The sequence below is a fragment of the Mastomys coucha genome, unplaced genomic scaffold (genome assembly GCF_008632895.1).
Source record: "Mastomys coucha isolate ucsf_1 unplaced genomic scaffold, UCSF_Mcou_1 pScaffold22, whole genome shotgun sequence".
Lineage (NCBI taxonomy): Eukaryota > Metazoa > Chordata > Mammalia > Rodentia > Muridae > Mastomys > Mastomys coucha.
Genome location: NW_022196905.1, coordinates 139,199,081 through 139,211,354, shown reverse-complemented (window position 1 = coordinate 139,211,354; position 12,274 = coordinate 139,199,081). Strand labels below are relative to the sequence as shown.

The 12,274-nt window shown below is 46.4% G+C and overlaps 1 protein-coding gene across 15 annotated transcripts in view; it reads right to left on the bottom strand.

Annotated features, from left to right (window-relative positions):
• Positions 1 to 12,274, bottom strand: part of Trrap (transformation/transcription domain associated protein) — a 95,328-nt gene that overhangs the window by 16,785 nt on the left and 66,269 nt on the right. For 10 of the 15 annotated variants that reach the window (XM_031338679.1, XM_031338687.1, XM_031338684.1 and 7 more), the window contains 10 exons: positions 10,717 to 10,836; positions 10,054 to 10,341; positions 9,815 to 9,952; positions 8,951 to 9,063; positions 7,635 to 7,770; positions 6,259 to 6,450; positions 3,754 to 3,982; positions 2,725 to 2,990; positions 2,247 to 2,347; positions 409 to 610 (listed from right to left, as the gene is read on the bottom strand). In XM_031338679.1, the coding sequence (XP_031194539.1) occupies positions 409 to 610; positions 2,247 to 2,347; positions 2,725 to 2,990; positions 3,754 to 3,982; positions 6,259 to 6,450; positions 7,635 to 7,770; positions 8,951 to 9,063; positions 9,815 to 9,952; positions 10,054 to 10,341; positions 10,717 to 10,836 (1,785 nt within the window). The remainder of the gene's footprint in view (positions 1 to 408; positions 611 to 2,246; positions 2,348 to 2,724; positions 2,991 to 3,753; positions 3,983 to 6,258; positions 6,451 to 7,634; positions 7,771 to 8,950; positions 9,064 to 9,814; positions 9,953 to 10,053; positions 10,342 to 10,716; positions 10,837 to 12,274) is intronic. The other 5 variants (XM_031338683.1, XM_031338689.1, XM_031338693.1 and 2 more) reach the window with 1 other exon arrangement.

Here is a 12,274-nt window from a genome sequence, read left to right as displayed (position 1 = left end):
CTGGCTTAATGACCATGCATGCTGATGTACACTCATGTTCAACCAGGGATCTGAAAGACCCCCCAGCAGAGTTTACTTGTATGTCTACTGCAAACACTGACTCTGGCTATGCTGAACCTCTCTGTACAGAGAGCATGGAAGTGGGTTGGATTTCACTTCCCTCTGGCCTAGAAGGCTTTATCCAGGGTGTAACTCCAGAGAGCACTAGACACTAGAAAGAAAGGTTGAGACCCCAGGATGTTCAGGCCTCTGTTTTCTTAGCTTCAACTGTGAAAAAAAGTCACTCTGTAGGGATGGGAAGCGAGCAAAGGCAAGAAAGCACACCTCGGATCTGGAGCTGAATCTCAACCCAAGTCCAAAGGCCACCATCTATCTGCTCTACGACAAAGAGGAATCTCCCAGTCTCACCTTGGCCAAGTACTTCCTTGACTTGCTCTCATTCTGATGCCGGCAAGCATGCAGATAGCAGGTGATGGCAGACACGCCCAGATGTAGCTGCCGCTCCTTTACAAAGATGCTCTCCAGGTAGTCCCCCCACATGGCCCAGGCCTTCACCAGCACATCATGCATCTGCACGGCTGCCGAGAATGCTTTATTGGCCTCCTCAGATCTATGTGGAAGCAAAACACACAGCATATGCCACCGCTCTGCTTCAGAGAGGATTTCAACTGGTGGCGGCACGTACTTGGACTAGGGAAGCTGAGGCAGGCAGGAAGACTTCAAGGTCAAAGCTAGCCTCGAGCACACAGCAAACCACAGGTCAGCCTGAGCCACACTGTTGGTGCCTATTTCAGCCAGCTGATGAAACAAACTGAACATCTGAGTTATAGTTAACACATTCGTGAACTGCTGTGTGGCTTTTCCTATGCAGTCACTCTGTCTCCCAGCAATGCCATGCCCCTGGCCACCAATTTGCTTTCCATCTCTGGGGACTGATGTATTTGACATACTTCTTGTAAATCAAGCTATACATCCTACAATCTTCCCCATCAGACTGTACCCAGTATAGTATTTCTGAGATCTCCACACTAAGCCTGTGTTCTGCAGCTCCATGATTTCATTGTGTGTGCAGAGGGCTGTTTATTTAACATTGATGCTATTTGCTGCACACTCTGGAACAACCACCTGATTGCTTAGGTCTCTTTTTTAGACCAGTGCTTCTCAACCTTCCTAATGCCAGAATCTTTAACTCAGTTCCTCATGCTATGATGACCACCAACGATAAAACTGTTTTCTCACTACTTCCTAACTGTAATTTTGCTTCTATGAACTGTAATATAAATATCTGATACTCGCCGGGTGGTGGTGGCACATGCCTTTAATCCCAGCACTTGAGAGGCAGAGGCAGGTGGACTTCTGAGTTTGAGGCCAGCCTGGTCTACATAGTGAGTGCCAGGACAGCCAGGGCTACACAGAGAAACCCTGTCTCGAAAAAACAACAATAACAACAACAAAACAACACAAATAAATAAATATCTGATACAAAAACCATGTGAAAGGGTTGTTTGACCTACCCCCACCAAGGGGTCGAGACCCACAGATTGAGAACCACTGGTTTAGACCAAGGAGCAACTCAGCCCTAATGTTTTCTGTGCAACTGCCACTTGGTCAAACTGTTCCATGACGGTGATACCAGATACCATTTTCCTACCACACTATTGATGTGTAAGAAGAATCAAGAAATCCTAGGCCTATGTCCTTTATGAATATAAAGCCTCCATCCCCAAACAAAACTAGCAGCCAATTCCAGAAGCACAGGGAAGCCATGAACAACTAGGAGTTGTATAACAAGACATGGGTGGGGCTCAATACAACTTCATGTTTGAAACTGCATCCTGGATGGATTTGGCCCACAGCTGGGGATGACAGGCTTATGGCTCTGAAACAAAAACCACTCTCCTACTAAAGTCAGGCTGTGGTACTTATATCTGTCTAGTGGGCCCAATAGGATGACTGAGGCAAGGAGCTTCCGCCTTGACTGGGTAAGCAACAAGGCTAGCTAAAACAACAAAACAAACAAAAGAAACAACTGTACTCCTCAATGAGAGGCTGGGAGCAGGTCTGTGGTCGCGCTTGCTCTGCCCTAAGAAGTTGTGCAGGGCTACACATGGCTCTGCTGCTAGCTCCTCTCTGCAGAAGGCACCATACTGAATACCTCTCCAATCACCATGAAACCTTGTGGTTTCTGGCTTAAAATCCTTAAGGAACAGCTGTAGAACCTGCACGGTTCACCACAGTATACATACTTGTTGATCTGAGCCAGGAACATTCCCTTCAGGGCATAAAACTCAGCTGTCATCTCCTTCGTAAAGTACTTTAGGTTTGTTGACTCAATAACTTCAAGGCCCTGTTCAGAAATGGAGAGAGAGGACAAAGGCTCGTAAAATTTCCATCCAACTCATTTCTTTTTACAAAGTCCTTCTCCCGGAAGCACCACGCCCAGCCAGATTCTCTGTCTCTTTCACATAGTCTTCTGGGCACTGACATGGCCAGCATCGACCTTACCTCCTCTTTTACAATGGTTTTTTCCTTCCTTAAACTCATTAGCTAAGCACATGGTAGAACAGTGACCACAGATGCAGTTATAATACTCAACAGTTTCCTTTCCTTTCTTCTGTGGGACGGACAGTTGCCCACTGTTAAGGCTGTGTTTGGAACATTCTTATCTCCTTCCTCTTTGCCTGGCCCAGGAGCCCCGATATGAACCCCTCTTTAGGACCCTACCTGCATGCACTCGTTCTTGCCCATCACTCCTGCCAGTTGGAGGTAGCATTTCACTTGCTGTCGAATCTTCTGGAAGCAATCCACGATGGGAACGGTAGGGATGGTGTGGATACGGCTCAGTATATCCAGTGCCACATTAACTAGACCTTGCTTCCGGGCAATTTTCCCATACTGGATGATGGCAGAGGCTGAGGCATGAACTCCAAGCATGGCATTATTGGAACTTGGGTCATGGTGAGAGCTATTTTCATATGCAGTTACAATAGCTAAAGAGCAAAGGAATTAGCTGTCAGGCACATCACATGCTTTCCCAAGTGCGCCATAATCAGGCTTAAAGAAAGAATGAAGACCACAAGTAACATGGCTTATGAGAACAGGATACCCTTTCGCTTTCCCTGTATCCTGCCTCTCAGACTAGACCCAGGAATGTGGCTTACTTGGTAGAAGACTTGTCTAACATTCACAAAACTCTGGATTTGTTCCCTAATAAAACAAAGATGGGGCACAGCAAAGCATGCCTCCAGCCCCAGTATTCAGGAGACTGAGAAGGAAGGAGCAGGAATTCAGGGTTACCCTTAGCCCTCAGTCATAGTAAACAAGGCCACCTTGAGATATATGAGATCCTGTCTCCAAAAACGAAAAAGAAAGAGGAAAGAATGGGAAAGTAGAGTAAGTGTGTCAGTCACTGAATCACGAAGGTGCTCCTCAAAGGATGCTTGGTGGGTTTAGGGCAGGAAAACCAGGAATGGACAAAAAGCCACTGGCAATAGGGGGTGGCTTTGAGACAGAGCACCATCACTCAGTGGCACTGGCCTGCACCCAAGGTCTAGCAGGAATTCCTGGCTAACTAGAAAATGTACCAAGTGGGTGGAATGCAGAGCACAAAACCTTCCCAGGTTCAATTCTGCCCTTATCATTACCACCATTACTTTAAAATCTGGGGGAAAAAAAACAAAAAACAAAAAACAAAACAAAACCAAAAAACCAAAACAACATGAAACCAGCAGAGCAGGGTGTCTGGGAAATTACATGATGAGTGCATGCCGGACCAGGTCGGTTTACCCTGGTAATGGTGCTGCCGCCACATGAAGACGCTGCTCCAGTGGGACAAGTCGTCAGACACGATGGGCAGCCGGTTCCTCCAGGTCTTCACCACGGTCTTCATATCATGTAGGCTGTTGTTCCGGCCCAGGTTGGTTGGCTGCAGGCCTGCATTGATCTGTGCAGCTTCTTGAAGCTCGATGATCTGTTGGGCAGCCTAAGGGCAGACCAGGAAAGATTCCACAGCTGAGGATGGGGGCTAAGAACTCCGCAACTCGGTAAGGGTACTTGCAGCCACGTCTAACAACCCAGGTTTGAGTCTGAGCCCCAGAACCCAAAAGGTGGAAGGAGAGAATTGATTCTACAAAGTTGTCCTCTAACCTCATGAATCTGGACCAAGATGCATACACAAAAGCAAAATAAAACAGCCCAAACCAATGAAAGGCTTCCAGGAAGTATTCTTATGGGTGCTGTCTGGGTTTTCATTAAGATTTCTTAATTGGGGGCTGATGAGATAGATCTGTGGTAAAGGAGCTGACTCCAAGACTGAAGGCTTGAACTGATCTCTGAGACATGGTAAAAAGGAGATGGCCTCTGACTTTCACATCCATGTAAAAAGAAAGACACTGGGTGTAGTGGTGTCCATCTTTGAGCACTTTCAAGGAAGAGGCAAGGGGATCCCTTTGTATGAGTTTAAGGCCAACCTGAGTTCTAGGCCAGCCAAGGCTCCATAGTGAGACCCTGTCTCAGAAAACAAAACAGCCTGGCCAGGGGCACACACCGTTTATCCCAGCACTCAGATCCCTGAGTTTAAGGAAAGCCTGCCTGGTCTACAGAGTTGAGTTCCAGGATAGTCAGGCTATGTAGAGAAACCCTGTCTCAAAAAACAAAAACAAAAACAAAAACAAAAACAAACAACAACAAAAAGATTTCTTAGCTGTGTGGAGGCAATTATCATTTGTGCTGGGTCCCTTACAACTGCCAATACAGATGGCTGTGAGCCACCCTGTGAGTGCTGGGAACTGAACCTGGGCCCTTTGGAATAGCAGTCAGTGCTCTTAACCAATTAGCCATCTCTCCAGCCCTAATAATCATCTTTTTAAATGCTGTAAGACTTGTCCATACCAAGACTACCAACACATAGTTGTATTACAAACCATGAGCACAGTAGTGAAACAGACTGCCCTTCATTCTCATTCCCAGACATTCATACATCAGGATACGGTGATATGCTGCATTATACACTCCATGTTTTGAATGTGGAACCGCACAATAATTCCTGTTTTTACAGTTAACTGTTACTCATGGCTGGTACTTTATCAAATAACTCATAAATGCAACCATTAGCCATTTCTAGGCAAAGATAGCTTCTCAGTAGTCACAAGAGGGGGCTGCTATGAAGGCCCTAGGTTCAACTGTGTGTGTGTGTGTGTGTGTGTGTGTATGTGTGTGTGTATGTGTGTCTTCCTGTCTGTCTTTTCTATCTACATGTAAGGAATCAAAAGAAGTGAGAAAACCCTGGAAACCCATCAGTCACAGCAGCAGTGACCCTCTCCCTACACTGCAAAGGAAAAGTCTGCTTATAACTAAAAAATTGAGAATGTTTCAGTCACCTAAATTCAGACACTCACACATGTGTAAAATGACACATATGGGTCATTTTAGGACACTTTCAAAATAAAGCAGAGGTAACAGGCACATAGAAAAGCACCAGAATGTCAGTAAGATACTGGCCGGTAGAGCCACAGCTTCCCAAGTCTGTCCGTTTCTAAGAAGCTGCACTGCTGTGCCCTGAATCCCTGCTCCCAGAACTCACTGGGATTTAGTCTCCTTAAAGCAACTGCAGGGTTTTAAGAGACTCAGGCCTGGATCAGCAGCAGGGAGAACCCAGATTAAATACTAGGAGCTCTGTAAGGAACAAAAAGGACCTCCTCAAGACACACGTTCTGTCTGATGTCCCCTACAGTTCTTTCTCAAGAAGTCTGACACGGATATTGTCATCTGACCTCATACCTGTAGAAAGTGAGCCCAAATAAACCACCACAGATGGCTCACACTGTAGCCCCACACTGTGCTGTATAAAACAGATTTTATACACACCACAGCAAACCCAACATATTGGTTTAGTGTCAACAGTACTCATTCAAATTGTCAGAAACTCTGCTACTGATGCCCAATGGGACATCAGGACACAAGGCATTGGAGTCTTTCAAGGCTGGATAAAACCCATCTCACAATGGTATGGTAAAATCAAAACCACTTGTAATGTTTCAGACCCTAAAATACAAAATGCAAAGTCATCCAGTTTTTCTCCTAGTGTTCTGACTTAAGAACATTATGTCTACTATGTCTTTCTAAGGATGAACTCCCATGGGAAGGATGAGACCAGGGCAGAGAGTATCCCTTACCACTTGGCTCACCCATGGACCTCAGCTGCTCTGCAGCTCTAAGGACTCCAGGCTGAGCTCCAGGAGGGGAGAGGGCAGTACCTACCTGCAGAAGAGGTGTATGCACGTGAGACACCACGTGGGGCAGCCGCCGCCACTCACGGATAGCCAGGCTGCTGGCCATCTCTACCAGGCGCTCAATGAAGCTGAGCTGCTGCTCTTCAGGATGGCAAATGGCCAGGTATCCTCGGTACATGTTAACCTTCCAAGCCATCTCCTTTGGACAGCTGACCTCCACCTGGAGTGAGAGATGCCAGGCAAGTGCTGATGGCTCACTCCCAACTGTGGCCAGCTATACACAGTAGTACACAGAAATCCAGCCCTGACATAAGAACTGAGTTTCAGTAGAGAAGCCAGGAGTTTACACTACTCCCAGAGAGAAGAGAGCCTGCACCCCTGCCATGGCACCATACACACAGACCCCACAGGATCAAGTCATTTTAAACAACTCACTCATACAGAGCATCACACTCATGCCTAACACACATACACACCAGGAGCCTTTTGAGGTAACATCAAACATGGTGGCCTGAGCTGCTTTGGGTCCAGTATCTGGTGTTAGTCCTGATGATTCTTTTTCTTTTTCTTTTTCTCTTTTTTCTGAGACAGGGTTTCTCTGTGTAGCCCTGGATGCCCTGGAACTCACTCTGTAGACCAGGCTGGCCTCGAACTCAGAAATCCACCTGCCTCTGCCTCCCAAGTGCTGGGATTAAAGGGTTGCACCACCGCTGCCCAGTTAGTCCTGATGATTCTTCCAACAAAATCTACCAACTACATCAATTTCATTCTTCCAAATCTCTTCATGGGTTACTTTTGTCATCAGAGGTTAAGGTCTCTATACTAACACTCATTTCCAAGTAAAGCTGAATGACAGAGGACAGAGACATGGCTTAGGGCAGTGGTTCCCAGCTTTCCTGATGCTGAGACTCTTTGACACAGTTCCTTGGGTTGTGGTGACCCCCAACCAGAAAACTATTTTCCTTGCCACTTCATCACTGTAATTTTGCTACTGTTGTGAATCATAATGCAAACATCTGTACTTTCCAATGGTCTTAGGTGACCCTTTGGTAAAGGACTGTTTGACTCCCAAAAGGGTCACAACTCACAGGCTGAGAACCACTGGCTGAGCAGGTCAAGAACACTCATTGCTCTTGCAGAGAACCCAAGTTTTGTTTTAACATCTACAACAGACAGCTTACCTGTACACACCTGTAACCAGCTCTAGGAGATCTAATGCCCTCTTCTGACCTCTGCAGGCACTACACCACTGTACTCATAACACACGTGCACATGTATACACACACACACACACACACACACACACACACACACACACACACACACACACACAGAATGCTCACCTATTACCAAACTTACTCAAATGTAGGAAAGATTTCAGTGACAACATGACTGGGGTCTTACCTGCACCAGTGCTTCCTTCATGGCAGTCCAGTTGGACACCCTCCACGCACACTCCAGGACAAGGTAAGGATTTATGTGGCCTTTAGACTGGCCAAACTCAGTCAAGGCTTCCCACTGGTTCAGCTCCTTGGAGCACCTAGGAGACCGGGGTTAAGAGCAAAAGCTCAATCAGGACAACACATTGATAGACTGAAAGAGGCAAAGTAGGATTCTAAGACGTCACTAAAGAAGAGAGTGCTTGGAGGGCAGACTGCTGCAGGACAACAGTTCTTCCTCCAGGAAGCCCACCCGCCCACCCATTCTGGGACCACAGCACAGCAGAGCTCTAGGTCCTGAGAGGGAGGTAAGAGTGATTCATCGACAGCACATTTAATTACATGAGACATTTAACGCATTTCTCAGATTTTGTAGCAACCAGCCCTTTGAAAAACACTTAGGAGGAATCCACAGACATGTTCCCTTGGTTCTTTAATTCATTCATAACAAATTAAACCCCTGACTGGGTCTCACTATGCAAACCACACTGGTCTCAAAGTCAAGATCTGCCTACTTTTGTTTCTAGCGTGTTGGGATTAAAGATATGTGCCACCATGCCCAGCACATCCATGAACTTCTACACCAGGGGCTTTGAGTCACACAACTGAATCTGATGGTGGCCAGCAACCAAAAGTTCTCAATACACAGCAAGCACACACTAGCTTAGACTCAAACACACATGAACCCAAGATGCTTCTGCCAGCACTCGTCATGCCCCAACTACATACTTTATGCTAGCATCGTGCCCACTTTCAGGATGCTCATCCCAATATGCCACGAGCTACCCATGAATAATGCCAGAAACATCTCAGTTCGGAATCCAGACAGATGACTGTGTGCAATGACTGCAGTGCTTTATTGCACATAGTTTTCTGGCCTAAGAGAAAATAGCCTAATAATGAAAAGCAAAGACCTTAGTGTTCCCTTGCTGTTAGCACATTCATATCAAACCAGTGTATCCTCTGAACTGTATTGTGTTAGAATGCTTCATTTTACAAACTGGTATTTGGCCACAAAGGCAAATGGACCTCTGTGAGTTTAAGACCAACCTGGCCTACATAGCTATTTCTAGGATAGCCAAGGCTACACAAAGAAACTCTGTCTTGAAAAACCAAACCAAACCAAACAAACAAAAACCAAAACCATACAAACAAAACCCCTGGTATTTGATGGGCTGGTAAGATGTTTATATGGTAAAGATGATTGCCACCAAGCCTGAGACACATGCAAACAAACAGATGTTATTTGAATATTTTTTAAAAATGTGGGACTTAGCTCACCTAATCCAGTGGTCCTCCCAGAGCTGGTACTCAGGGAAAATGGCAGGGGAGGCATTGCTGCGCTCATGTTCTTTTTTGGCTTTGTCCATTGCCTTTTCATAGGACTCCTGAGCCTGAAAAGGTTAACGATGCCATCAGACTACTGAGACACAGAGTTCTCCTTGTGTTCTCTCATCTGTCTGGGCAAGCTAGACACAAACCTAGGAGCCACTACGTCCTTCTCATCCAAGGCTACCTGACACCCACAGCTCGCCTTTTAGAGAGAGAACAGAGAAGAGCATAGCCCTCACAGAGGTGACAAGACCACAGGACATGCAAATGTAGCTCTGGGCCCCAGTGTCCTATATAGGGCCAGATTCACCCTGTTATCAGTGCCTGTGCCCCACAGGAAGCAGGAGGCTGAGGACTGGCATCCAAGCACTGAATGTACCTATGCACTGTTTCCAAAAGAGTGTCCATGTCAGTGTCTGCTGGCAGAAGACTGAGGGGAAGACTGAGGGGAAGCCTGAGTTTGAGCCCTAAGGCCAGGTGAAGGTGAAAGGAGAGGAGCGACCTCCATATGGTGCCATACCACACATGCCATACATGCACACACCCTTACACATAAGACTTAAGAGTTTTAAACCATGTAAGACAAGAGGGTCTTCATAAGCAGGTAACACAGTATGGCTGGGGTACAGGAGGCTTACTGAGCCTACTCAAGTTCTGAGTTTCATTTTAAGGACTTTAACAAATGACACCACTCAATGAAACAGAAATCTCCTCAAGTGCAAATTCATTGTAACTTAAGCATGGTACATACCAGGATGTACCATCCCATGGTACATTCCCCCAGAAGTGAGAGACATGGCTGGTGGCTCTCACCTGCTCAAAGAAGCCGTGCTGCTCATAAGCAATGGCTGTGGCAGTCTCTGAGAATTTGCATCGCTTCTGCCACAGGCCAGCCCACATGTCCTCTTCTTGTAACAGAGAGTAAAGTTCAGCAAGGGAATCCAGTATCTCCTAAAAGAAATCACCGTTTCTGAGTGCTTGGGTCAATCGCATATCTAATCAACAGAGTGACTCCCCTGGGAAGAATATTCAAAGTCATTGAGGGCGGTTACCTGCTGAGGTGGTGTTATGCTCTCCTGCTCATAAAACTCGGTTGTCTGCTTTGGTTTGATGGGCAGACTCAGCCCCTTCTCGAAGGCCTGGTGCTCCAGCATCAATGTAGACCGGAACCAGAGGTTGTGAGTTTTTCCCAGGTACTTCAGCACACAGGGTCGCATGGGGATTGGTGGGACGCACTGGGACATGGCTTCTACAAAGCAGTTCAATGCGCTGGGCTGACAGTCTCGCTGTACCTGATGACTGCCACTGCACAAGAAGGGGCTGATCTCCCCCGCCAGAGCCTAGAACCAAAGACTGAGCTGTTTCAGGTCTTCATTCAAAACCTGACGAGCCTGAACCCAGGAGTGCTACTTTACACCTGCAATTCCACCCAGCACTTCAGAGGTTGAGGCAGGAGGATGGCAAGTTTAAAGCCAGCCTAAGCTATGAGATGAGCATGTGGCCAATCTAGGGTATATAACAAGACCCAGTTTCAAACACAAACAAGAAGACTGTCCTCTCTCTCCATCATCATCTGGTAGCACCATGATAATTGGTCTTTGGTGAGAACTGGCAGTTTTATTATGCTCTGCAACTTAGAACTGTGTTTATTCTGGGTTATTTATCAAAAGCTAAAATTGCATTCTCTTAAAACAGGTTTTTAAAATTTGACTCACATGCTGCTGTCTGTCAGAGAGGATTTTCCACAGCCTCGGGAAGAGCTGGACCCAGGTCTTCTCGGCCAACGTTGTGGAAATGTGGCAGAGCTGAACGAAGGCACTGAGCAGTGCCCCAGTCTATGGGCAGAAGAGGTGGAGCTCAAATAGCAGGATCTCTGCCTATATCCCCACTCCAAAGGACACCAAGGCCACTGCTGAGGCAGCCCCACCTACAGAAGGCTTTTGAGTTTGGGAACAGACCCACAGCCCTCCTTTCTAGCAGCAATGGCAGCATGCAGGGAGGTACACGAGGATGCTGAGTCCGGCTCCCTCAGCACTCTACACTCATCCAGGACAGCAACCGCCACTCACATATAAGTTCAGAGACTGACTTAATACAGAAATCCAGCTTGGTTCCCAAGAAAATGTAAAACAGAAATTACTGATGAGTAATTGATTTTTCTTCCTGCAAGGCCCTGACAAAAACAGCACTGTGTGATACTCCTCAAAAGTGACTGGGTGCATGTGGTAGTTTGAATAGGTTTGGCCTCCACAGGCTCATTCACATGTTGAATGCCTGAAACACAGGAAGTGGCACTATTAGGAGGCGTGGCCTCATTGGAGTGGGTGTGGTCTCATTGGAAGAGGTGTGGCCTTGTCGGAGGAAGTGTTTAACTGTGGAGGCAGCTTTGAGGTTTTTCATTGATATGCTCTATCTCTGCTCAATGTGAAAAACTGCTTCCTCCTGACTGTCTTCAGATCAAGATGTAGAACTCTCAGCGCCTTCTCCAGCACCATGCCTGCCTGCATGCTGCCTCGCTTCCTGCTATGATGATAGTAGACTAAACTTCTGAAACCTTAAGATGGCTTCAATTAAATGTTTACCTTAAAAAGGTAACTTGCCTTGGTCATGGTGTCTTTTCACAGCAGTAAATCCCAAACTGAGACAGTGCACAAAGCCTTAAATGATCAGTGTCAAAATGTGCAATAATGCCACCACCCATGATTATCAGTGTCTATGGAAGCCACAGCTCCTATTTGAGGAAACTGAGGAGATCCCCAGCAGCAGGTATGCGGGGAGGCTCTCCCGACAGAACCACTTTACTACGCCTCCTGATTTGGTCAATAACCCAGAGTCACTGTTCATCACTGCCATTACTAAGTGTGTTTTAGGGCTGGTGAGATGGCTCAGTGGTCAAGAGCACTTATTGCTATTCCAGAGGTCCTGAATTCAATTCCCAGCAGCCACATGGTGGCTCACAACCATCTGTAATGAGATCTGATGCCCTCTTCTGGGGTGTCTGAAGACAGCTACAGTGTACTCATATGCATAAAACAAATAAATCTTTAAAAAAAAAAACCCAAGGTTTTTTTTACCATTTCCACAGGACATTAAGTATTGGAGACACCAACTTCTCTATTTTCCCTATAGAGTCCTGTATCTGCTTTCTTGATTATATTAAATATTGGCTCCAGACTCTCCCAGAACTATAGCCAGAAACTATATGATTTTCAACTGGAGTAGGAAGGAAAACTGGTAAGAGAACTAATACTGGTGTGGAAAGATCCTGTTTTG